Genomic DNA, 26,617 nt, shown 5'->3' with positions numbered 1-26,617 from the left:
CTGTGTGGCGAGAAGTTATGTTTATATATTAGTTTCCAAGATAGAAGCATTTGTTGATGGAAGTGGGAAAGTTTGATAGGACGTTTGCTAATAGAGTAATTACACATTAAAAGGAAATGTATGCCTCCTAATTGGGAAAAAACATATTGTGGGATTACATTCCAAATAGTAGGCTGATTGTGGAGGAAGCGTTTAAGCCAATTAATTTTTTATGTATTATTAAGGGAGTCAAAGTCAATGAAATTTAAGCCACCCTTACTATAGGAATTTAAAATAACAGATTTTCTAATATAGTGAGTCTTGTTCTTCCAGAGAAATTTAAGTAACATTGCATCAATTAACTTGGAAGTAGGCTTATTCACAAATAGAGACTGGGCAGCATAAGACAATCTGGAGATGCCTTCTGCTTTAGTAAGCAAAGTTCTGCCTTTCAAGGATAAATCTCTTAATAACCAAATATTCATTTTTTTTGTGTTTTTTCAATAATTGGATTAAAGTTCACTTGGCATCTTAATTTAGCATCTTTAATTATTTTAATTCCTAAAATATCTCTTTAACGGGAATATTGCAGATAGAGGAAACAGCACATTTTTTCTTGGAAGTAACTCACATTTATTAATATTGAGCAGAAGGCCAGAAGCATTTGAAAAGGATAGAAGGGAAGAGAGAGCAACTGAGATCTGAGGAGCATCTCTTAGGAACAATGCTGTATCGTCTGCCAGTTGGCTAATAACTAATTCTGTACCAGCTACAGAGATACCTTTTACAGGACTTTCTTTAATATAAAGATTTAAAAATTGTGTAGCTATTAGAAAGAGAGGGGGAAATGGGACAACCTTGTCTTACGCCACGCTTTAATGAAAATCTAGGAGAAGTGCCATTATTGAGTTGAATGGAACTATTCCCATTACAGTAGAGCATTTTGCAAACAAAATTACCAAAACCAATTCTTTCGAGGGCTTGTAACATAAATTGGTGTTCTAAACAATCAAAAGCTTTATAATAGTCAAGAAAGAGAATAAAGCTGTCAGTGGGAATAAGATCTGAATAATCTAATATATCGAGAATCAAACGTATATTATTTGAGATATGTCTCTGCTGTATAAAACCTGATTGGCATTCATCTATAATATTGTTAAGTATAAGTTTTAGGGCCAGATTTACTAAGCGCTTGCGCCAGCGTAAACCATCATTTTGGCGGTAAATAGCGATGTCGGAATTTACTAAAGACGCGCAGTGGATCATTAGCGCTGAAAAGGTGTGGTCTAGTTCTTTTTGCGACTGACCTGATTGCATATGCATTTCTAGGAGTTTCCCTTTCAGACGCAAACATTTTGGGAGGAGACTATTTAAATGATTCACGCAACGCGATTTACTAATGTTTGCGCATGTGTTATGTATGGCATTTGCGCGACTATTTAACGCCGAAAAAAAGCATGTCTTAAATCATTTTGCGCTCGAAATGGCTGCAATTGTTGTTGCTAGGAGGAGACATCGCAGAAATCAGAGACTGCATGGTAGAAGGGAGAGGATTTCCAGGATCATTTTACCAGATAAGTTCACGCGTCTCTCTGCCTTTATTTATCGGCCTGTATATCACATGCACCTGCAGGAGCATCATCTCTGCTTATTTGCAACCATGCGCTAATTTGCGCTGCTCTTAGTAGATTGGTTGGTCATTATGGAAATCAGCTGTTGCGCCTGTGTTATTTAATTAGCGCTTTTTTAGTAAATAACCCGCAGATATCACCACTCCCATCAGCGCATTTTTGGAATTGCGCTCATGCGCTAATTTGCCCTGTTTAGTAAATCTGGCCCTTAGCCTCTTTGCTAAAATTAAAGCAATAACTTTATAGTCGGAGTTCAATAAACAAATTGGGCGCCAATTCTCTATTAAAAGATGATCTTTATTGGGCTTGGGAATTAAAGTTATTAACCCTTGGCATAAAGAAGGAGGGAGTGTTGTTTTCTCAATACTTTCTAGAAACATTTTATGTAAAAAGGGTGCCAATTTTTGATCAAATACTTTATATAGCTTGGCAGATAGCCCATCAACACCTGGGGATTTGTTACTTTTTAAATTATTTATTGATTCAATAATTTCAGAAAGACTAATTGGGGCATCACATAAGCTAGTCTTCTTTATTGATTTGGTTTATGTGAGATAAAGAGTTAAAGAAATTATTTGTGGATTGCTGACAAAACTTAGAAGAATATAAGTTACTATAAAATTTAGCACAATAGTCAGCAATTACCTTACAATCATCAGTCACATTTCCCTCAATACTCAGTTGCTGAATGGAGCTTTTAACTCTCTGCCTTTCTAACCTAAAGAAATACGCAGAGTTCTGCTCACCCTCCTCTATCCATTTTCGTCGAGATCTGATAAAAGCACTTTTAGCCATCTGTTTATATATATCCTCCAAGTTATGTTTCAGAGCAGTAAGCTCAGATTTTTCTGATTCTGTTAGGTCCTCCACATTTTTATTGGATAAAGCAGTAATCTTAGCCATAATTTGACCTTGTTTATTTCTTTTTGATTTCATTAATGAACTACAGTATTTCCGACAGTACTTTCCAATTTCATATTTAAGTAGTTCCCAATTATTGCCATATAAACCCTCTTTATTAGCTTTATCCCAGTAAAAAGAAATTAAGTTATCTATTTCAGTGAGAACCTTGTTGTGTTTAAGAATGGAGGTATTAAGTTTCCAACAGGGGCGGACTGGCCATCTGGCAAACCGGGCAGTTTCCCGGTGGGCCGACTTACTTTTTGGGCCGATACATCTCATACTATATTTGTCTAAGCAGCCCAGTTAGCGTCTTTTTTTCTAAACAGACCGGCCCACTGACATTTAAGCAGCAGCCCATTGGTTATTTTTTTTTAAACAACATTAAGCTGGCCCAATGACTGACCAGCACAGTCATCGTCCTTTCTTTTCCTAGATAGACCGCCCCACTCACATTTAAGCAGCAGCCCATTGGTTATTTTTTTGAATGACATTAAGCTGGCCCAATCACCGCTTTGGTCTCTGTGCAAGCGCGCGTGCATCGTCGGTCAGTTCCTATGGTCAGTTCACGTGTCAAAATAGAGAGAGAGAGAGATGGAGAAAAAAACGCAAGGGAGGCGCAGAAAAACTGCGTGACAAAAAGAAGCAGGCTCTTCAGGCAGACGCTGCAAAATGTGTTAAAAAACACAAATGTTTTCTGCGGCAGCAGGACCATCAACTCGCATCGCTGGTGATGATGATGATGGTGGCGGTGGTGGCACTGGCAGCACCAGCACGCAAAGTGTCAGTGAGGAGAGGGAGAGAGACGAGGGAGAAGTGAGTGTATGACTGGGGTAAGCAGAACTGCTTTAAAACACAAGTTTAGATGGATACCCCTTGATAAAACTGAGTCAAAAACACAAAATATGGTGATAAAGCTGCAATAAAATAATTGCACTCTTTGCTCTGTGACTACGAGAGTGTATCTGATTCGTAGATTTTTCGTTGATTGTCTGTTTCAAAACGTATAATTTCTCTTCAAGCAAAATCAAACAATCCAGGAGATCTGCTTAAAGAAAAGATATGTTTATTGTATATAACACAACACACTTGACAGATAATGTTAAAAATCTCTATTACTGTAATCACACAAGTTTTCTTCAGTGAATGTAGTGAATACTTTCCTGTAAGTACTGCAAGTAATAATCAGTTTTCAATATTAATGTAAGCAGCACTTGTATTTTGTAATATGTCAGCAATCCAATGGCAAATTTTGCCAATTGCATGAAGCTTGTTTTAGTATTCATAAGTGTGGATTATACAGTTTTATTGCATTAATAAATAACAGGTTCTAGAAGTGTTTGTTGTGTCAATCCTTACTCTTTTCTACCTGCTATTAATTGGGTTTAGTGCTTTTATGGAATTGGAGTTGCTATTGCTATACATATTTAAAGGCGTGCAAAGATGGGTGGTATTTGTACGACGGCGTTTTAGTGCCATCTTGAAAAAAATAAATAAATTCAATTTCGAGAATAAAGTCAAAACCTTTTGAAAATAAATTCAAAATTATGAGAATAAAATCGAAATATATTGAGAATAAAGTAAAAATTATGAGAATAAAGTCGAAATATTTCGAGAATAAAGTCAAAATTATGAGAATAAAATCGAAATATATTGAGAATAAAGTAAAAATTATGAGAATAAAGTCGAAACATTTCGAGAATAAAGCCAAAACATTTCGAGAATAAAGTCGAAACATTTCGAGAATAAAGTCATGTTATTTTTAAGTAGCCTGCACCGAAACGTTGTAGCTTCTGTTAGACATGGACGTGGAGGATTTCATTAAATCCTATTTTAGGATGGGATTTTGTAATAAAGAGATCCTCCATCTCTTAGCACATCAACATGGAGTTATTATAAGCATCCGGACACTGCAGCGGTTATGCAGAAAATTGAATTTATTCAGAAGAAAGAACCAGACAGAATTTCAAGAAATTGCCTCTTTCGTGCAATCTGAAATGGCAACCAGTGGTCGACTCCAAGGATATCGATGGTTACATCTGCGTGCTATTCGAAGAGGATACGTTGTTTCTCAAGAGAATATGAGGATGATAATTAAAGCAATAGACCCTGAAGGAGTGGAACACCGGCGCGCTCGACGTCTCCGGCGTCGCCAGTACTTCAGCCGAGGTCCGAACGCGTTGTGGCATATGGATTAATATGATAAACTCAAACCGTACGGCATTGCAATTAATGGTTGCATTGACGGCTTTAGTCGGTTTGTGTTATGGATGGAAGCGTACAATACTAACAGTGACCCCAAAGTAATAGCAGCCTACTATATTTCCACTGTAACAGGCATTGGGGGTTGTCCCGAGCGGTTGCGTGCCGACCCTGGGACGGAAAATGGACATGTCAAAGACATGCAAGTTTTCCTGCGGAGAAACCACACAGACGGCTATGCAGGCGAGAAAAGTTTCATGTATGGATGCAGCACGGCAAATCAGCGCATAGAAGCATGGTGGGGTATCTTGCGTAAACAAAGTGGACAGCTTTGGATGGACATCTTTCAGACCCTCAGAGACGACGGGCATTTCTCTGGTGATTTCTTGGACAAAAATCTAATACAGTTCTGCTTTCTTAACCTTATCCAGGTACAGTATGTAGTACTGTATAACCAATGTATTGTACTTAATATGCTATAGCCTGTAGATTGGGAATCAAAGTCGATTACAGTTTTACTTTATGCCAATCAAACAATCATATCCAATTTGATGGATGTATCTATAGATAAACATATGGGTTTAACCATTATTATTAGTAAACTATAAAGTGTTGTTTATGCTGGTACTGTGATATTTTTACAGTGACAGGGCATATCATACAGTAAGCATGATATTTTTAGTGTCAAAATAAAATTAAGTAACAAGACATTAAGCTGAATTATTAACAAATAATTATCACATTGCATATCTGCAGTTTTCATGGTGATAGTTCTGTGGCTTAGTCTACATTCATTTTCTGTCATTAATTTCTTTATTTTCATACAGGATGAATTAGATGAAGTTGTGAGAACATGGAACACCCACCAAATAAGACCAAGACCAGGCCAGGGAATGCACGGACTACGGCCTGCTTTGATGTTTTCTATGCCAGAAATTTATGGTGCAGGGGAGGACAAACTCAAATGTGTTGACCCTGAGGAAGTGGCGGTTTGCAAAGAGGAGAGCACCCCAAAAGGGCCATACCCCTGTGACAAGACTGTGTTTGAGCTCTGCACACTTCTTATGGAAGAAAAAGGATTAACTGCTCCTACAGACCCATACCATGCAGCTGAAGTGTACATTCTGTTAAGAAATGAGATACTAGAAAATATCTAGAAAGAAAAACTTTTAATGTTTTAAACTTGAGCTCTGATCTTAAGACTCAGACTGTTTCAGAAAATGTGTTATGCTAATGTACCTGCATTGTAATATGTTTTAAACATAAAAGTACAGTATACCAGTAATCAACATTAATAAACATTAACTGGTAGTGAACCAGTAGAGGTAATACATGCAAAATGTTTAACAAAAATGCACATTTAAGATTTAACCTCTACCAACAAAAAAATCAGACATCTATAAACAGTAAATATATGCAAACCTCACAGTGACTGCATGAAGCATTTTAGAAAGCTGCTGATAACTCATGTATCTTTTTTTGAAGTGTTATTCTCTAAACAGAGAAAGTTTACTTTCTACCTTAACATTTTACAACATTCAATTGGAGTATATGAATACTAATTAATAAGTAAACAAACACAATGTTAACAGATGTGCAAGGCCCCGAACAGTGTATGTTTTCTGCATTGCACAACTTAAATAAAAACCTGTTTTTCTTCAGAATTCAACATTGAATGAGCATATAAATTTGCATCAAACATAAGATAAGCACAACATATCCAACGTATTCGCACAGTTACCACGTGCAAAGTCTTGAACACTGTGAAACAGTGCAGTGTTCTGCACTTTGATATTTTTATGAATCAACTTTCTTCTTTTTTACTTATGGGCATTTATGAAGTTTGTAAGTGTGTATGTGATACAAAAATATTCCAGCTACACAATGTCCATGACCCAGATGTTACTTTCCAAAACACAGTTAAATTCAGCACGAAACTGTGGGAAATTGTCATAGGAGTCTGAGAGTTCTAGGACCGATCCACAGGTACGTCCAATTGGCCGTCTAGTAAAATCTGTCTGGAAAGTGAACTGCACCTGAATAGCATCTGCAACCATCAAATCAGAACCAGTACAGAATCTCAAAAATCTCCTGAGCTTGTCTTCATCAATTTCCCTGATATACCTCTTTAGGTGGTTGGCAACTTCTGCTTGATTATTTGACATTCCTGGAGGGAACTTCAAAAACCCAATCACCTTTTTCGGTGTAGGCTCTAAATCTTTGTATAGTTGTTCAATATTTTCATGACTTAGAGAGATCTGGCCATTTGTGACCTCCTTCCAACAGTCAATTACGAACATTGGTTTCTGTATGAGCTCTTTATGAGCAATTTCATCAACTATTGCAGATAGAGATGAAGCAGTGACCTTCCTCCGGCACTCATAAGTGTTCATGATGTCCAAAAGGTCATCCATGTCAACAGAGGAAAATCATTTAGCGCTTGTTTGAGAACATCTCGCTCCTGGCAGCTCACAAAATTAAGGAATGTTTCCTTTAGGTCTGTATATACAACCCCAAACAGCATCTCCTCCAGAAATGGTGCAGCAAGTTTGATGGGCATGTATTTGCAGTCTTTAAACCCTTTAAGAAGGACTCGCCCCACAGCTTTCCATTTGTCAGTGCTGAAGTCATGCCTGAGGAAAGGCACTTTTACAGATGTTCCAACAGTGCAGTGTTCATAGAAATCAGACCAAAAGCTACTGTACACATCACGAAGGACACCTGGACCACTACCTGCTTCCTCTGAGTTATTGGGAAGTATACGTTGCACTGATAAGGACTGGGTGACAATTTTGTTGTCTGAAAATGCCTCTATCATGTCATTGAAGCTATTTGAGTAGTGTATGGTTAAAATCCTGTCAGGCAAAGCATTTGGAGCACTTTGTTCACAAGGCTCATGGGCCAATGTGTCATTAAGGGAATCTCTGTCACTGTGCTCTTGTGGACCAAATGTAATCTCAGGGTCACTGCTGACATTGAACATCAGGCTTGCAAGATGGTCTCCGGAGGAATTTACACTAATGTCTTCTGCAGAAATAAAGAACACATCCGGTAGGGTGTCCTGAGGCTCATTTAAGTCTAGTTGCTCATATCCATTCTGAGTAGACCCGCCATCACCTTTATTCAGATCCAAATCAGAGGCATCAGTAGCCTGGTCAGGTTCATCACTAGACTCTTCTGTCAGATTCATTTTTGGACAAGTTGCTATATAGAATCGTAGCATGGGGAGCTTGACAGTATTGTAAATCATTCCGACTGACAGGTTCTTGGGAAGAGGATTTTGCTTAAAGTCCCAAACTTCAAATTCAAAATCAGATTCAGGACCTTTGGTGGAGCTTCCGTTGGGAAAGAATAATGCCTTTCCTTCCTTAAGTATTTCGTCATATCCTGCCTGAACACTTATCTGTATTTTTCTAGTCCCCCCACCTTGTCTTGCCCGAACCTGCTTTACTACTTCACTTTCTTTGTGAAGCCATCCAATTTCAATGGTTCGTGTGCATGGTTTTGTTTTGCAGTTTGCCTTTTTGTTTAAAGTTTGTGGCTCATCCTCATTTTCCTCTTTTCTAAGCTTCATTTTCTCTTTTAGTTTGTTAAAAAGACCCAGCTTTCGCTTTACAGATGGTGTCTGATGCCTGCAGAAATGTATCAGTGCAATTCTGTCTCCATATGAGGGCAGGTACTTTGCCAGTTCGCATCTTCCATAAGCAGGATGACTTCTCTGTCAATCTGTGAAAGGAAAGAGACAAGCATGTTAACTTTTGGTGCCTAAAAGTCATTACAGCTGAAAAAGAACATGTTACTGAGGACCACTAAAAGTAAAATCTGGCCACTCAAATTATAAAGTTATAGGTGCATGCTTATAAGTGATATTACAAAAGTATAGAAAGCTATTTTATTGTTTACCTAACAGCGTCTGGTCTTTCAACAGAAAGATTGAAAACATAAAGACTGGTGTTATTATTTTTATGATGTTAACCATTCTATTAGTCCATATTCAGAATCCATATTCAGCATGCTTTATTAAATTAAACAATACCTTTTGCTGTTCCATTACCGTGACTGCCTCCTCAGAGATGCCCCGACTTCGCAGGAATTTGAAAACATTAAGAGCATCAGTATTATCCTCCATCATGGGGCTGCAAAGTATACAGAAGTGTTGATTTAAAATAAGAGTAATCAAATTAAATATAGTGTAAAGATACTGGGAAATAGAGGAAAAATAAAGGCGTTTAAATATTTTAATACGAAAAGAATTTAATTAAAAAATTAGATGAATTTATCTCTTACTACTTAAGTCACATATTGTAACCACATGAACCAAATGCATAGTGTTGTTTTTGACCACATAAAAGCTAAATTGCACTGATCAGCAGATCGGTCTGGGCGCAGCTTGGTCTGCGGCTGTGATCCTTTTAGGTTATAGATAGGAACGTTTGCACAGATTGTAAAAAATAGGGTTTGCACATGTTGCACATCTCTCTCTCTCTCTCTCTCTCTCTCTCTCTCTCTCTCTCTCTCTCTCTCTCACGCAGGCACGCGCGCGCGCACGCACACACACACACACACACACACACACACACGTTGAAAACGTAAACCTTCACACACTCGTACAGTTCAGCTAACTTGACAGATATGTTTTATAGTTCAATGTTATGTCCTGGTTACTTGTTTACTACAGATATCCTACACAGCGCGACTGTAAGTGCGCGTGTATGCTGCTTATAACGACAACGCCATCGTTTGCAGAGGGAATCTATCAAGATACATTTACCCAAATGCGTAAACATTAATCAAAAGAGTTTAAAAATAGAAAATCTACCTTTTAATAGATGACAAAGTGTGTGTGGATGGTGGTTCCCCTTCTCAAGTTCGGCGCATGCTCTCGTCACTCAATGCTCAAATTATGTTTCAACTTTTTTCTCATAATTTTGACTTTATTCTCCAAATATTTCGACTTTTTTTCTCATAATTTTGACTTTATTCTCGAAATGTTTCGACTTTATTCTCGTAATTTTGACTTTATTCTCGAAATATTTCGACTTTATTCTCGTAATTTTGACTTTATTCTCGAAATATTTCGACTTTATTCTCATAATTTTGACTTTATTCTCGAAATTGTATGTATATATTTTTTTTCTAGATGGCACTAAAACGCCGTCGTATATTTGTAATTATACACTGCAAAAAATGATTTTCAAGAAAAAAAATTCTTAGTATTTTTGTCTTGTTTTCAGTAAAAATATCTAAACATTCTTAAAATAAGATGGTTTTTCTTGATTAGCAAAATGACCCAAAAAAATAAGTCTAGTTTTTAGACCAAAAATTTAAATTTAAGTGATTTTGTGCATAAAACAAGCAAAAAAATCTGCCAATGGGGTAAGCAAATTTTTCTTGCATTTAGTGTTTAAGAAAAATGTTCAAGACATTTTTGCTTACCCCTCTTGGGTTGTTTTGTTCATCAAGAAAAAGCATCTTAATTTTAGAATTTTTAGATATTTTTACTGAAAACAAGACAAATATACTAAGAATTTTTTTCTTGAAAATCATTTTTTGCAGTGTATGTAGTGTGGGCCGGTTTGGGCCAAAATGCCAGGGCCGAATTTTTGTCCCAGTCCAGCCCTGGTTTCCAATATGTATATTTTTTTACTCAAAGAGGCAGAAGAAATAAATGGAATACATATAGAAATGGCCTTATGGTCAGAAAAGGGTGAGGGAAGTATGTCAGTCTGAATATTGGATAGTTCTACAGAGGTCAGCCAAAAGTCAAGTCGGATTGACTAGAAAGTGAATTATTATTCCAGGTGAATACTCTTTGCAAGGGATGAGTATCTCGCCACACATCAACAACAGAAAATGTTTGCATAAAGGTTATTAAATAATCAGAATTGGTATTACTGGGTTTGGGGGGCCATCTGTCCAATGTGCTATTCAAAACTACATTAAAATCACCACCAAAAACTAAAAAAGAATTGGGAAATTTAGATAACATTTGAATGATACGCTTTTCTAATTTTTCTATAAATATCTTGTTATCTTTTGGAGAATTATATCCATAAACATTAGTAATAATACACGTCAGATTTACTAACTGAAGTGCTATTATAAGGTAATGACCATAAATGTCACAGTCAGTGGCCAGAATCTTTCCACCAAAGCGATTTTTTAAAATGCAAACTCCAGCAGAGTGTATATTTCCATGAGACATCCAAAGTTCTAATCCCCATTGTGATCTCCATAATTTGATATCTTCTACGGTTGAATGAGATTCTTGTAGAAAGCAAAAATCTGTGTTGAGACTTTTGAGATAAAGAAAAACTGCTTTACGCTTAAGAATGTTTCGTAGCCCTCTGTACAATTTAAAGAAATAATAGATAAAGACACAAGTACGAATAATTGTCACAGGTAGGGGTGGACCCAGGTGTAAATAAGGTCACGCCCCTTTCTCCACCTCGAGGAGATTCCCAAAGCCACCCCAATGACCAGACACACAAGGTAAGCATAAAATTAAAATATCCTTTATTAAATTACTTAAAAATATTAAATAGGGAAGGGGAAACGGGGGACTTAAAACAATGGCCACTCTAGGCTCTCCTCCACCACCACTGTATCTTCACACAGTCCATTCTCCTCATGTTCCTTCTCGTTTTCCACAGGCGGCCACTAGGACACAAATGACACTGTTACTTGGGCTTCGGGTATTGCTCACCGGCTCTGCTGCTTACAGCACTCTGGGTAGGTATCACGTTCACAGTTTGCTCTTCAATGATTCACTCTCGTTCTGTTCTCTCTCCACAGGTGGCCGCTAGAACACAAAGGCACTGTTGCTGAGACTTCGAGTAATTCTCGCCGGCTCTGCTGCTTACAGCTTTCTGGGTAGGTATCACGTTCACAGTTTGCTCTTCAATAATTCACTCTCGTTCTGCCCTCTCTCCACAGGTGGCCGCTAGAACACAAAGGCACTGTTGCTGAGACTTCGAGTAATTCTCACCGGCTCTGCTGCTTACAGCTTTCTGGGTAGGTATCACGTTCACAGTTTGCTCTTCAATAATTCACTCTCGTTCTGCTCTCTCTCCACAGGTGGCCGCTAGAACACAAAGACACTGTTACTGAGACTTCGAGTCTTTCTCACCGGCTCTGCTGTTTACAGCTTTCTGGGTAGGTATGGTTTCTCCTCCGTAGGTCAGCAGAGGGGCGAAGGTCACACACCACCTCACCGGGTCGAGCGCTGCCCTATCTCCAATGCCCATAGGCCGATCGATTCCTAGACGGGGGCGCCCTTTTCGTAGAGACCACGGGGCGGCGGACCCTTTCGCCTCTGACTCTGCGACAAAACAGACACAGGTAAGTTCACACCACGAATATTTCCAATGGTTTACTCACGGTCACGGACAGCTCTTAGTCTGCCCTTCGTACTCCAAACAGCACACTGCGTATAGTAACAGTGATTTCTGTAGTCGTTGGCCTCGCCGTCCTCTGCCCAGTGGAAGAAAATGGATGATGCGGGGCTTCGTCTACAAGACACACAGCAACCCACAGCAATACACAGCACCACTCCAAACGTGAAAAAGATTTATTACACAGTCTCACTCACCACACTATAAGTGCACCACAACAAAGGAAGCGCCCGGTGTCCTCCACTGCGCTTGGGCTACGATAAGGCGATGGGAAATACGACCACAATAAGTCTCGTTGCGGCGGCTGTTTGAAGTTGGACTTCTCACGGCTCGCCCACCACACTCTTATAGGGGTAGGGCCGCCCTCCTTCTCCTGGAGGTTTCCAATAGTTACACAAGTTAATTTTTGCCAGTTACTCCACACAGAAAGGGTATACTCACGGCGAATAGCCTTTGTTTACGTTGTACCAGAAGGTCAATTTTTCTTCCTGCTTTACTCCTTCAGTATTGGTTAAAACAGCGTTCCTTCCTACCCATAGGGTTTTCCTGTTCACTCCAGCAGGTCCACAATAAAGATTTACAACGAGAGAGAGGGAGAGAGAGAAACACAAACAGCCACCACGTCCAACAATGAGCACAGCTCCGTTTCCCAGCACACACTAAGCACCCCTAACTGTGTTCTAACTGTGCTTTATATACTCCTCTCTGTTCCTCAATCATCCAATTGCCCGGCGATCTCTTCAACTAGGCACAGCTGTGCCCAATCGGCTGATTACAGCCTCCGCGAATCTGCCGGATGTCCGGTGTTCCCGTCTTTCCGGTCTGGACGGAAACATCCGGGCGGAACCAAAACTTCCTCAACTTTTGGTTCCGCCCTGAAAGATCGTCACCCCGTGACATCCTCCCCCGCCAATGCATTCTAGTCCCTGGAATGCTTTTGAGTAGTCCACTCACCGTAACGGGAAGGGGGTCGGCCTTGATTCTCCCGTTGGGAGCGCCTCACAGGGGAATCAGGTTCAGCGGGCTCGGGCACAACCTCAGGTTGTCTTTGGGCGGCCGGGGGTTCGGCTGTCTCTGGTACTGGCTCTGGTTGCCTCTGGGCGGCCGGGGGTTCAACTGGCTCAGGTGCTAGCTCTGGCTCTCCTGGGGCGGCCGGGGGTGGTGCCACCACGGGTAGGCCTGGTACCACAGCCCATCCTTCCATCCAGGGGGCCGTCGGTGCCGGCTCCGCCACTACCTCCTTCGCGACCTCGGGATAATTTGGGCAAGGGCGAATCATGTTTCGGTGTACCACACGTTCAGGGCCGGCTTTTCCTTCCGGCCGGATGGTGTACACCGGCTGTCCCGGCCTCTGTTGGCTGCAGACTACGTACGGGATGGTCTCCCAACGGTCACTCAGCTTTCCTTTGCCTTGCCGCCGATTGTCTCGTACCAAGACTCTCTCTCCTGGTAACAAGGGGGCGTCCCGGGCCGTCCGGTCGTACAACCGCTTGTTCTTTTCCCCTGTAGCCCGTATCTTCTGGGATACCTGTTCGTAAGCAAAGTGCAGCCGTTGGTGGTGGCGCCCCACCCATTCCGTCACGCTCCCTTCCTCTTGGCCAGCGGCCACTCCCAAGACCAGGTCCGTGGGCATCCGCACATGTCTACCGAACATCAGATAAGTGGGGGCATACCCCGTCGTACTATGAACGCTATTATTATAAGCTTGTAAAAGGTTCGGTAGAGCACTCACCCAATCGCTCTGCTTCCGTTGGTCCAGGGTCCCTAGGAGCCCCAACAGGGTCTGATTAAACCTCTCACAACAGCCATTTCCTTGAGGGTGATACGACGTCGTATGGGTCTTCGTGCACCCGTACAGCTGGCATAATTCTCGGATCACCTTTGATTCGAAATTGGCCCCTTGGTCTGAGTGCAGGAACTCTGGACATCCGAATGTTTGGAAGACGTGCCGCCATAGGGCCGTTGCGGTGGTGTTTGCCGTCTGATCGAGGGTGGGAACTGCCCATGCGTACTTTGTAAACAGGTCGGTGATTACTAAGATGTTCGGATAGCGGTCCTGTGGCCGGCCCAGTGTCAGGAAATCCATCGCCATGATGTGGAGGGGGGCTTTGGCATGTATGGGCACCATCGGTGCTCGAGCCTCTCGTCGAGATTTAAACAACATACACCTGGGGCAAGCTTGGACCAAGCTGCGTACTGATGCTTCTAGCCCCGGCCAGTAGAAAAACCTGCGCAGCAGCGATACTGTCCGTTCCTGTCCCTGGTGCCCCAGCTGATCATGGTAGGCGGACACCAAGGCGGCTGCTTGATCAGCGGGCACCACGATCTGGCGCACCTCTTCGTCCAGCTTCGGGTCACTAACCTTCCGGCACAGCACCCCTTCCTGGAGTTCCAGCTTGTCCCACTGTCCCAGCAGTCTTTTTCCCGTCTCTGTTTGGGTCAGCCTTTCAGACGATGTTGGCCGTCGGCCCTGCTCCACCCACATCTTTACCTGGCACACATCCTGATCCTGGGCCTGCCTCGCTTTCCACCGACAGGGGTCCCAGCCCCAATTCTCCGGCACCGCCTCCTGCTGGCCTCCTGGTGCCTCCACGGCCCCTATCAGATAGCCTTCCCTTTGGCTTTCTTCTTCCTGGCCTTCCCGGCAACCGGGGTTATCCGCCTCTGGCAATCGGGACAAGACGTCAGCGTTCGTGTGTTCTCGCCCCGGCCGATACTGCAGTTGGTACTCGAAATTGGCCAGTTGTGCCACCCAGCGCTGCTCCACAGCTCCCAACTTCGCTGTCTGTAAGTGCACCAAAGGATTATTGTCCGTAATCACCGTTACCTTAGCACCCCAGAGGTAGTCCTTAAACTTCTCGCTCAGGGCCCACTTCAGGGCCAGCAGTTCCAGTTTAAATGAGCTGTAGTTTGCATCGTTCCTCTCAGCTGGGTGGAGGCTTCGGCTTGCGTAGGCAATCACCCGCTCTGTTCCCGCTTGTCGTTGGGCCAAGACCGCTCCCAACCCCAGGTTGCTAGCGTCTGTATACAAGATAAATGGTTGAGTAAAATCTGCATAGGCCAAGATAGGAGCCTGTAACAATTCCTGTTTTAATCTCTGAAATGCCCCCTCACAGGACTCATCCCAGTCAATAGGGGGTGATCCCCGTCCCCGGTTCCGCCCTGTACCGACCAGCAGCTGGTTAAGTGGCTTAGCGATCTTGGAAAAATCTTTAATAAACCGTCTGTAGTATCCCACAAACCCTAGAAATGAACGCACTTGCCTCACAGTCTTGGGTGCACTCCAATCTCTTACTGCAGAGACTTTCCCAGGGTCTACAGCCACCCCAGCAGCGCTGACCACGTGACCCAGGAACTGGACCTCTCGCCTCAGCAGATGGCATTTATCGGGTTGCAACTTCAGCCCATATTTCTCCATTGCCTGGAAAACCTCTTCGAGGTGCCGGAGGTGGGAATCGAAATCTGGGGAGTACACAATTACATCATCTAGATATACCAAGACTGACTCCATTAACTGACCTCCCAGACAGCGCTGCATCAGGCGTTGGAACGTGGCTGGGGCGTTGCAGAGCCCGAAGGGCATCCGTTCCCACTCGAATAATCCAAACGGGGTCGTGAAAGCGGTCTTCTCCCTATCGGCCTCGGCCACTGGCACCTGCCAATACCCACTGGCCAGATCCAGAGTGGAGTACCATACAGACCGCGTGAGACCCGCAAGAGAGTCTTCGATCCGGGGCAGGGGAAAAGCGTCTTTCTTGGTCACCAGGTTGAGCTTACGATAGTCCACACAAAACCTCCAAGCTCCCGACTTCTTCTGCACAAGTACGATGGGGGCTGCCCATGGGCTACTGCTCTCCCGGACGATGCCCCGCCCCAGCATGCCCTGCAATAGTGAGCGTACCTCTGTATACAAAGTGGGTGGGATCGGCCGGTACCTCTCTCTACTGGGTCCTGCATCTCCAGTCGGAATATGATGTTCTACTACCTTAGTGCATCCGTAATCCTCCTCGTGTCTTGCAAACACATGTTGCCATTTCTGAAGGAGGGCTTGGAGTCTTTGTGTCTGCGCCTGTTCCAGTTTTTCCCCTTGCAGGGACTCACCTGCCAGGTGTCTCGGCACGTCCCTCTCCCCGTTGTTCGAAGGGGCTTCCATCTGCGTCAGGGCCACCTCGATGACAGTGGGGCACACCTGACGGAAACTAACATCTCTCTCCTCCCTCACCTGATGGGGCGCAACCCCCGTTAGTCGGGCCAGCCGCTGGTGTCGGTGTAAGTGTACTGGGTAGGGGTGGTCATTTCGAACCTTTACAGGGACCCTCCCCCGGTGGACCGCCGCTAGGCCTCGTGCTACTTCCACTTGGGGGCAATCAGCGTGGGGTTCAACCAATACCCACTCTTCGGGGCCAACTCCTCGGGGGGCCACTCTCACCCACACCATGGCCTCACTCCTAGGGGGGATAGATAGAGCATAGCGACACATCACTCTCCCTACCTCTTCCCGGCCTCTGCGGACCTGGGTCATCTGGACCCGACGACAGTCGGCGACTACTCGCTCCCATAGGGGCCTCTCAACAGGGGAGATCCTAGGGCCGGGCTTAGCCCGAAATAACTCCTCCCAACACTCGGAGAGCACGTTCATCCCTAATAGGGCTCGATGGACACCCAAACACCTGTCTTCCACGATGATTACCCCTTTTTGGGGAACTAACACCCCGTGAACTTCTAAGTCCGTCAGCCGATAGCCAATGTAAGGAATCTCTAAGCCGTTGGCGCCCCGCAACGTCAGCCAGGGGGCCTCTCCTCCTTGGGTTCTCTGCTTCCCGAATACTTCCTGCGAGAGACTTTCGGCAAACAAAGTCACTTGAGAGCCCGTATCTACCAGGCACTGTACTGTCTTGCCACATACCTTCACTTCCGCCATTGGGCTATGCCCAACCATCTGGTCTCTTGAGTTATCACGTCTTCCCGGGTCTCCTCGAGGGGTCCCGGCCACACGACCCACTGTGGCCGGTCGTCCTAAAAACCCCCTTCCGATGCCCTGCGAGGCCCACACTGACGGCTATAATGCCCTGGTTCTCCACAACGATTGCAGATTGGCCGCCCTTGGTCATCCCACTCAAAGCGGGGCCGGTTAAAACGGTTTGGGCGCCCCGGTGGCTCTCGGCCCCTCTCAGAGTAGACTCGCTCTCGGGGTGCCGGCCTCAGTTCCTCTTGCGCCCTACCTTGACGAAGTTCTCCCAGAAGAGTCTTAGATAGTTCCGACATCTGCTCTCGGACATCTTTCAACAATTCTACTCTGAGGGCTTGCTTCCAATCTGCGTGTTCAGGTGGTGCTGCGGTGTTCCCACTTACGGCTGCACATACAGGGGTTTCACTTACTTCGACCTCATCACCTTCCAAGGCCAGCGCCTCCTTCTTTAGGTCCTCAAAGGTGAGCCCGGAGTCCCGTCGAAACTGGACCCTCAGACTTTGTCTCACGGGGCCCTCTTTCATCCCCAGGAGGAACTGGTCGCGTAACAAGGTCTCTCCGTCTCCTAGCCCATGGTCTCGTCGGGCCTGCAGGCGAGTGAACTGCTCTCGCAGCCTGAGGGCAAAAGCTCTAATAGGTTGTCGGGGGCCTTGCTTACAATTAAAAAATTGTGAACGGAGGACAGCTACGGGGGTATGGTCGCCATATTGTTCAGTAAGGAACTGGAACACAGTCTGGGCGGTGGCTCGGATTGCTTCGGGGGCGGCTTGTACCTCTCGCCGTGCTTCTCCCTCTAGGGAGTTCAGCACAAACTGGAGCCGCTGAGCGGCGCTAAGGCCCTGCAAGTCGGCCAAGTACTCTAATTGGGCCTTCCATTCGGTCAGTCGTACCTCCGACTCTGCTCCTCCATATTTCTGGATCCATGGGCTTCCCATGATAATAGATGTGGCACGGGGTGGGGCTGCAGGCCCCGCGTTGTCAGTCATTGGGTGACCTTGGTTACTCAACTCGAGGTGGGGCCCTGCCGACTACGCCAAAATCTGTCACAGGTAGGGGTGGACCCAGGTGTAAATAAGGTCACGCCCCTTTCTCCACCTCGAGGAGATTCCCAAAGCCACCCCAATGACCAGACACACAAGGTAAGCATAAAATTAAAATATCCTTTATTAAATTACTTAAAAATATTAAATAGGGAAGGGGAAACGGGGGACTTAAAACAATGGCCACTCTAGGCTCTCCTCCACCACCACTGTATCTTCACACAGTCCATTCTCCTCATGTTCCTTCTCGTTTTCCACAGGCGGCCACTAGGACACAAATGACACTGTTACTTGGGCTTCGGGTATTGCTCACCGGCTCTGCTGCTTACAGCACTCTGGGTAGGTATCACGTTCACAGTTTGCTCTTCAATGATTCACTCTCGTTCTGTTCTCTCTCCACAGGTGGCCGCTAGAACACAAAGGCACTGTTGCTGAGACTTCGAGTAATTCTCGCCGGCTCTGCTGCTTACAGCTTTCTGGGTAGGTATCACGTTCACAGTTTGCTCTTCAATAATTCACTCTCGTTCTGCCCTCTCTCCACAGGTGGCCGCTAGAACACAAAGGCACTGTTGCTGAGACTTCGAGTAATTCTCACCGGCTCTGCTGCTTACAGCTTTCTGGGTAGGTATCACGTTCACAGTTTGCTCTTCAATAATTCACTCTCGTTCTGCTCTCTCTCCACAGGTGGCCGCTAGAACACAAAGACACTGTTACTGAGACTTCGAGTCTTTCTCACCGGCTCTGCTGTTTACAGCTTTCTGGGTAGGTATGGTTTCTCCTCCGTAGGTCAGCAGAGGGGCGAAGGTCACACACCACCTCACCGGGTCGAGCGCTGCCCTATCTCCAATGCCCATAGGCCGATCGATTCCTAGACGGGGGCGCCCTTTTCGTAGAGACCACGGGGCGGCGGACCCTTTCGCCTCTGACTCTGCGACAAAACAGACACAGGTAAGTTCACACCACGAATATTTCCAATGGTTTACTCACGGTCACGGACAGCTCTTAGTCTGCCCTTCGTACTCCAAACAGCACACTGCGTATAGTAACAGTGATTTCTGTAGTCGTTGGCCTCGCCGTCCTCTGCCCAGTGGAAGAAAATGGATGATGCGGGGCTTCGTCTACAAGACACACAGCAACCCACAGCAATACACAGCACCACTCCAAACGTGAAAAAGATTTATTACACAGTCTCACTCACCACACTATAAGTGCACCACAACAAAGGAAGCGCCCGGTGTCCTCCACTGCGCTTGGGCTACGATAAGGCGATGGGAAATACGACCACAATAAGTCTCGTTGCGGCGGCTGTTTGAAGTTGGACTTCTCACGGCTCGCCCACCACACTCTTATAGGGGTAGGGCCGCCCTCCTTCTCCTGGAGGTTTCCAATAGTTACACAAGTTAATTTTTGCCAGTTACTCCACACAGAAAGGGTATACTCACGGCGAATAGCCTTTGTTTACGTTGTACCAGAAGGTCAATTTTTCTTCCTGCTTTACTCCTTCAGTATTGGTTAAAACAGCGTTCCTTCCTACCCATAGGGTTTTCCTGTTCACTCCAGCAGGTCCACAATAAAGATTTACAACGAGAGAGAGGGAGAGAGAGAAACACAAACAGCCACCACGTCCAACAATGAGCACAGCTCCGTTTCCCAGCACACACTAAGCACCCCTAACTGTGTTCTAACTGTGCTTTATATACTCCTCTCTGTTCCTCAATCATCCAATTGCCCGGCGATCTCTTCAACTAGGCACAGCTGTGCCCAATCGGCTGATTACAGCCTCCGCGAATCTGCCGGATGTCCGGTGTTCCCGTCTTTCCGGTCTGGACGGAAACATCCGGGCGGAACCAAAACTTCCTCAACTTTTGGTTCCGCCCTGAAAGATCGTCACCCCGTGACATAATCAGACCAACAAAACTTAGCAAACCTGGTTCTTGCTCCGGCTTTAACTTCTGTATATTCGGCAGCTTTGCAACAACGGACCGAATAGCTTTCCTCACATCTTTCTCCGCTGCCATTACTGAACTACAACTCAAACTGACGCACAACCTCAACGTCATCATTTTTAGCCACCCCCCTCTGTTCGCTGATTGGACCTGCAGGTTTTTGCAGGAGAAAACGAAACTCTACAGAGCAATCCCAGACGTACTGCTGAAGCGAAATGAAAATTAAGCGGAAGCACGTAGGAGGGCGGAGCCAGGCTAGGGCTTATCCTGGTCCAAGGCTAAAATGCATATTTGAGTTACAATAAACACCTTGTACTCAACAAATGAGTGCACCAGTCTTGTTTTTTGTAGGGTTTGTTTCTAAAAATGTCCTAATATAATTAAGGCCTAGTCCTGTAAACCAGGGGTTAAAGCAAAAAACAAATCCTGAGCCTGAAAATTTTGGAGGGCAGACACGTTGAAAACATTGTTGAAACTAACTAGTAATGTATCTGCCATTGCCATTAGCACCTGACAGGCTCAAACTACAGATTATGATGGGCTATTTGAAATACCAATATAAAGGTTTCTAACTAAAATATGGCGCAAGCTAAAAACTTTTTGTTAAACTTTTTTGTCATCTTTTACTATATGCCACAAAGTTAACCATGATCAGACTGAACAAATTCAGTCACTTTGTGCATTTAAAGGTAAATACATCAATGTGGTGCAATTTGAGAGTAAAAATAAGTGATGGCATTTAATACAGATTTATTACTATGGGGAAAAATAGTGATGGCATTTAATACAGATTTATTACTGAACACAAGGCAACCTTTGCACCCTAAATTTGAAGTGGATACTCTAACATTAAAGTTACATAATTCAAATTATGTTTGACTTTTCAGACACTTAGGAATTTAGTCAAGTGAATTCGTCTTTTGCATTGTTCTTCTTTTAGTCAAGAGCTACACGTTTCACACACACATGCAGGCAAACCAGATCTACGTGTGTGTGTGTGCGTGCGTGCGTGCGTGCGTGCGTTTGTGCGTGCGTGTGTGTGTGTGTGTTTGTCATTATATTATTCTGTAATCGCATGCGTTAAAACACACACGCAAACCCGATTCACGAACCATCAGCGAATGCGTGTGTTCGTCAGGATGAAGTCGGATCTGGTTCACGTGGATGCGAACCCATGCGATTACATAATGTTATAATGCAAGCAAAACGTTTTGACACAAACGCAAATTTATACTGATATCGAGAGACAGCATTTGAAATTGACAGTTTTTGTAAAAATAAGTCTCTCTTACAACGACTTTATTGCTTAGAACTTATTTATTTAACAGAGCATTACAGACACCGTCTCAATCTCTCAGTCTCAGACTACTACATTCAAGTCCCGCCCCATCTTACTCTGATTGGTTGTCAGTCAACATATGTAATTATCTAACCGCTATGACACCTCCCCCTTTAAAGTTTCCAAAAGAAACAGATTATTGTAACTGTAAATCTTTGTTTACGTTCAAGCACTTACCCTTATTCATTTTAACTATAACGAACATTTCAACATTTAACAGTTTCCTTTTTCAAATGAACACTTAACATAGCAGCCATTTAAGATGCATAACTCACATCCACTACACATTAAACATGCATAGATTTTCTATTTACTTAACTATAAATTTAGTTTAACCGTAGGTTTTATTACTCTGCCGGACCTGGTCACAGTCACTCCTTGTGTTTCACACGGTGACTGCGACACTGGCTGATCCGCATTACTGATGTACAGTTTTTCAACATTCAGCGGGCTCTTTGCCGTCGTTTCACAGTCATTATCAGCATTTAGACATTCCGCAGGCACTTTCTGTAGGTGTCTGCGATTCCGCCTCATCTCACCTTCCCCTTGAGCGCGGTGTGCTCTTTTGCGTTCTGACCTGCACTGGACCTTTCCACGACTTTTCTCCGTCCAGTTTCATCAGCACTGCATCACCCGGCTGCAACTCAGGTAAGTCACGCACCCCGTGTCTCCGATTAAAGTAAAAGGCCTGTTGTCTTTTAGACAAAGCATCTCTTTTTCTCACCAACAGTCTATTTGGCCATTTTGGCTGTAGGTTTTTCTTTAACATAGGCAGGGTCGTACGATTTTCCTGCCCATCAACAATTCGCCGGGGCTTACCCCTGTAGATGAATGTGGTGTTGCGCGGTAACACATCAAAGCAAGGTGCGGGTGGTCCTGTCTGAGGATGCGTTTGGCAACTTGGGCCGCACGCTCAGCATGCCCATTTGCTTGCGGGTTGTGCGGGCTCGAAGTAACATGTTCAAAGTCATATTTTTCTTTAAATAAAGTCCATGCCTCACTAGTAAACTGCGGACCGTTATCACTCATGATCTGCTCCGGAATTCCAAATCTCGCAAATGTAGCTTGCAGTCTGTTAATCACCTGCGCCGTCGTTATCTTTGGCAGATGAAGGATCTCTATGAAACGTGAGTAATAATCCGAAACAATCAAATACATCTGGCCCTTGTTCTCGCAAATGTCAATAGCCACGCGCTGCCACGGTCTCTCCGGTAGCGGAGTTGACTTAAGTGGCTCTTTTCTTTGCGTCTTCCTGTTTTCATGACAGAACATACACAAGTCAATTTTGTTATTTATGTCCATGATATACCAGGCCACCATACAGATGAAGCTGCACATTCCCTGCATTTAGTCAACCCTAGATGGCCTTCGTGGATGCGCTCAAGGATGTCCTGTCTCAGTTCCCTTGGAATACAAATGCATCTGCCCAGAATTATCAGTCCTTCACTTATTGACAGCGCATCTTTCACTGAAAAATAGTCTCTAATACCTTCCGGTACTTTTCTTATGTGCTCTGGCCATCCCTGCTTTATGAACTTACTCACTAGTTGTAACTGTTCATCTGCGCGCACCAGTCCGTAGGTTTCGTTATCTTTTCAATGACTCCATTCTCCTCCATTCTCTGAAGTTCAGCTTTAACTTTGGGGAGTAATGGTAACGGCACTCTTCTCGCGGTGTGGACTGCGTAAGGCTCTACGTTCTCTTTTAGATTTATTTTAACAGGTTCTGTTCTCATTAATCCCTGTTCACCGAAAGCTGCGCTGACCTGCTAGATTCTTTTAACTAAGCCCATTTCAACTGCTTGTTCTCTGCTTAGAAAAACAAGATGGCGTCAGGTGCAGGTGCTTGTGGAATACTGGCTGCATTTTTATTATGTTGTTTTTGAATGTTGTAGGTTTTAGATTTGAACATAGTCGCGAGCAAAATGGAGTTAACGTATATACACGGGAGCCCGTTTATAAAGTCTGTGGATTTTCGGTGAACGCAGATAACAAACTTTTTGGATATGGCAGTTCTGCTTTGATTACCACGCAGATCCACTTCGTTGTCAGGAACAGAGCTCGTGGAAGGCAGGGGGCTGACGCTTTTGGCACGATTTTATCTATCTGTCTGCTGCTTGCCGGAGATATACATCAGTGTCCGGGGCCAAACAGCTTGCAAATGAAACGCCGGCCAAAGATGAGTCGTAACAGTGACTGTCCTAACTGCGGTAAGGTTGTGAGGAGTAATGCTAAAGCGGTCGCTTGTGACTTTTGCGATGTTTTTGTTCACATTAAGTGTGGAAATATTGCACCTAAAATCTATGATTTGGCCGTAAGGAGTAATTCTGACATTCCGTTAGCATGTAACAGGTGTTGCATGAATGAAATGTGTCACGTGAACGTCATTGACTGCTTGGAGGAGTTAGAGATGCAGTGTTCTGACGATATTTTGGTCGATGCAAGGAATGACTGTGAGGTTGTCTTTAATCGGAAAGGGCTTCACTTTATTCATGTTAATGCAAGGAGCTTGCTGCCTAAACTTGAGGAGGTCAGTCAACTTGCAAGGACCTCTAAGGCTGCTGTGATTGCTGTGTCAGAAACCTGGCTTGATGGATCAATACAGGATGTTGAAGTCGAGATTGCGGATTATTCCATTTACAGGCACGATCGGAACAGAAATGGAGGAGGAGTGTGCCTATTTATAAGGAATGACTTGTCATATAACCTTTAACTTTTTAGAAACTCTTGATAATGTTGCACCAATGAAGGAAACCAGAATTAAACAGAGAAGTGCAATTTGGATGACTTCTGACATTTTGGATCTTATTAGACAACGGGATAAATGGTTCAGAAAGTTTAAGAGGTCAACTCTGTCTTGTGATTATGATAAATATACATATTTTCGTAATCAGGCTAGTTACAAGGTACAGAAAACAAAGTCTGAATTTTATGTTGATGCAATTACGGCTAATTCATATCAGCCAAAAAAGCTATGGAAAGTTCTCACTGATATAGCCGTTAAAGGAAAATCTAAATCAAAGTCTGGCAATATTGGGTTAATTATTGAGGATAAAATGATTTCTGATAAACGGCAGGTTGCTTGCGTTTTTAATACTTTTTTTACAACAGTTGCTGCCAGTTTGGTCGATAAGCTGCCGAAGGTGTCAGGTAGATATGGCCCGTCATTTGTAAACTCTTTTTATAAAAACAAACATGTCACTTCTGATGTTTTTGAAATTGATCCTGTCTCAGAGGAAAGGGTGAGATTGTGTCTATCCACTTTGTCAATTAACAAAGCTACTGGACAGGACCTTATTCCACCCAGATTTTTGCGCGATAGTGCCGATGCAATTTCTAGGGTGCTCACCCATATAATAAATTTGTCTTTAATTCAGGGTACCTTTCCAGCTGATATGAAAATGGCTCGAGTAGTCCCCCTTTTTAAGAAAAATAGTAGATCAGATGTTGGCAATTATAGGCCTGTATCAATTCTGACAGCCATATCAAAGGTGTTTGAGCGTCTTGTGTATGAGCAGGTGGAAGTGTACCTTGTCAAACATGATCTGCTGTATGAATTTCAGTCTGGATTTAGAGCAGCATATTCGACTGAAACCTGTCTTATTCATTTATGTGATTATATCCGACAAAACTTTGATGAAGGAAAGTATGTGGGTATGATTCTTCTTGATTTACAAAAAGCCTTTGATACTGTAAATCATGCAATTTTATTATCAAAGCTGCAAAGCATAGGTTTCAGAAATACTGCGGTGAAATGGTTCACCTCTTACCTCACTGGAAGAACTCAATCTTGTGATGTTGAGGGGGCCATATCAGATTCTCGAGATATTACTTGTGGGGTGCCTCAAGGTTCAATCCTTGGCCCCCTTTTATTTTTAATTTATATTAATGATATGCCAGCTGCCGTGAAATGTAAGCTGCTTTTATATGCTGATGATTCTGCATTGTTGGTCTCTGGGGATGACATCAGCGAGATTGAGAGGACTCTGGGTAACGAATTAAATAGTGTCAGCAAATGGCTTATAGACAACAGGCTGTCAATACATCTGGGAAAAACTGAGTCCATTTTATTTGGAACAAAAAAGAAGTTGTCTAAAGTAAAATCACTTAAGATCAAATGTAATGGGACTGAAATAGTGTCTCAGAAATGTGTTACATACTTGGGGATAGCATTAGACCAATCATTAACCTGTTCATCCATTGCTGAAAAAATACTATCCAAGTGTGCAGGTAAATTGAAATTTTTGTATCGTAAAACAAGGCTTTTAGATTTTTCTATTAAGAAATTACTGGTTGTATCGTTAATTCAATGTCATTTCGATTATGCATGCTCAGCTTGGTACTGTGGATTATCAGTTAAACTTAAAAACAGACTGCAAGTGATGCAAAATAATGTTATCCGTTACTTGTTAAATGCACCCCCTAGGACTCATATTGGCAGAGATGCTTTTAAAAGAGTAGGACTATTGCCAGTGCAGGTTAGGGTGGAGCAGCTAAAGTTGAATCATATGTATAATGTCATAAATGGTTCTGATCCCAAATATCTACACTCCAGTATAAAAATGGTTCATACACAGCATTACCATAATACTAGGGCCAGTGTCCGTTCTTGTAAAGTGCCCAGAGTCAACAATGCAGCTGGAAGTTCTTTTTTTTATCATGTTATGGAACAATTTGCCAATTTCCCTCAAGATGGTAAATACCAGAGGGTCTTTTAAATATCAGGTTAAGGCCCTTTTATGGAATAGAGTAGCTGATCTCTTTTATAACTAGTGTGGAGTTGATTAATTTAGGTGATTTATGATTCTTTGATTTTAGGATATTGGTGAATTTGGATGATTTGTGTAAATGTTTATGTCTTTGACCTATAATAGGTCTTTGTTTGTTTTTTTGTGTGAAATGTTTTACCACCAAGGACCATGTTGGAAATAAGTGTTTACACTTTAACATGTTATCCTTTGGATTATGTATGTTTGGCAATCTATAAATAAATCAATCAAAAAAAAAAAAATTAGAAGATTGTTCAGGTGTCGCCCTCCATGACGTGTATTGTGAACTTGAACTTTTTATCTTTGTACTCCGTGGTCGTTTCAAATTGTCCTAAACAATTTATCCTTCCACCTGGGCTGTCATATTTTGCATGTGTCTGACTCTCCTTTCAGGTCGTCTGCGTGTAACCTCCTGAACACTGCTTGTCGCACCTTCCTCTTGTTGGCTC

The 26,617-nt window shown here is 43.5% G+C and overlaps 1 protein-coding gene and 1 long non-coding RNA gene across 2 annotated transcripts; one reads left to right on the top strand and one right to left on the bottom strand.

Moving 5' to 3' along the window:
- The first annotated feature begins 4,780 nt into the window (after positions 1–4,780).
- LOC135735549 (uncharacterized) lies at positions 4,781–6,460 on the top strand. Its single transcript, XM_065253969.2, has 2 exons — positions 4,781–5,143; positions 5,540–6,460. Exons 1-2 carry the CDS (start codon positions 4,781–4,783, stop codon positions 5,867–5,869), a joined length of 693 nt encoding a protein of 230 aa, XP_065110041.1. The 3' UTR covers positions 5,870–6,460.
- Positions 6,461–8,372: 1,912 nt separating this feature from the next.
- Positions 8,373–20,313, bottom strand: LOC135735573 (uncharacterized). Its single transcript, XR_010527658.2, has 3 exons — positions 20,043–20,313; positions 8,749–8,848; positions 8,373–8,438 (listed from the first exon to the last, which is right to left on the bottom strand). It is a non-coding gene; the product is annotated as an uncharacterized lncRNA (long non-coding RNA).
- Between the last annotated feature and the right edge of the window lie 6,304 nt (positions 20,314–26,617).

This window comes from Paramisgurnus dabryanus, chromosome 4 (assembly GCF_030506205.2).
Source record: "Paramisgurnus dabryanus chromosome 4, PD_genome_1.1, whole genome shotgun sequence".
In the NCBI taxonomy this organism is placed as follows: domain Eukaryota; kingdom Metazoa; phylum Chordata; class Actinopteri; order Cypriniformes; family Cobitidae; genus Paramisgurnus; species Paramisgurnus dabryanus.
This window is presented reverse-complemented; position numbering and strand designations above follow the sequence as displayed.

Excerpts from the sequence above, each read along its gene's own strand:
- LOC135735549 (XM_065253969.2), top strand. The coding sequence starts at position 4,781 with ATGGAAGCGTACAATACTAACAGTGACCCCAAAGTAATAGCAGCCTAC. Across the intron at positions 5,144-5,539 it reads GCTTTCTTAACCTTATCCAG|GATGAATTAGATGAAGTTGT; the intron begins GTACAGTATGTA and ends ATTTTCATACAG.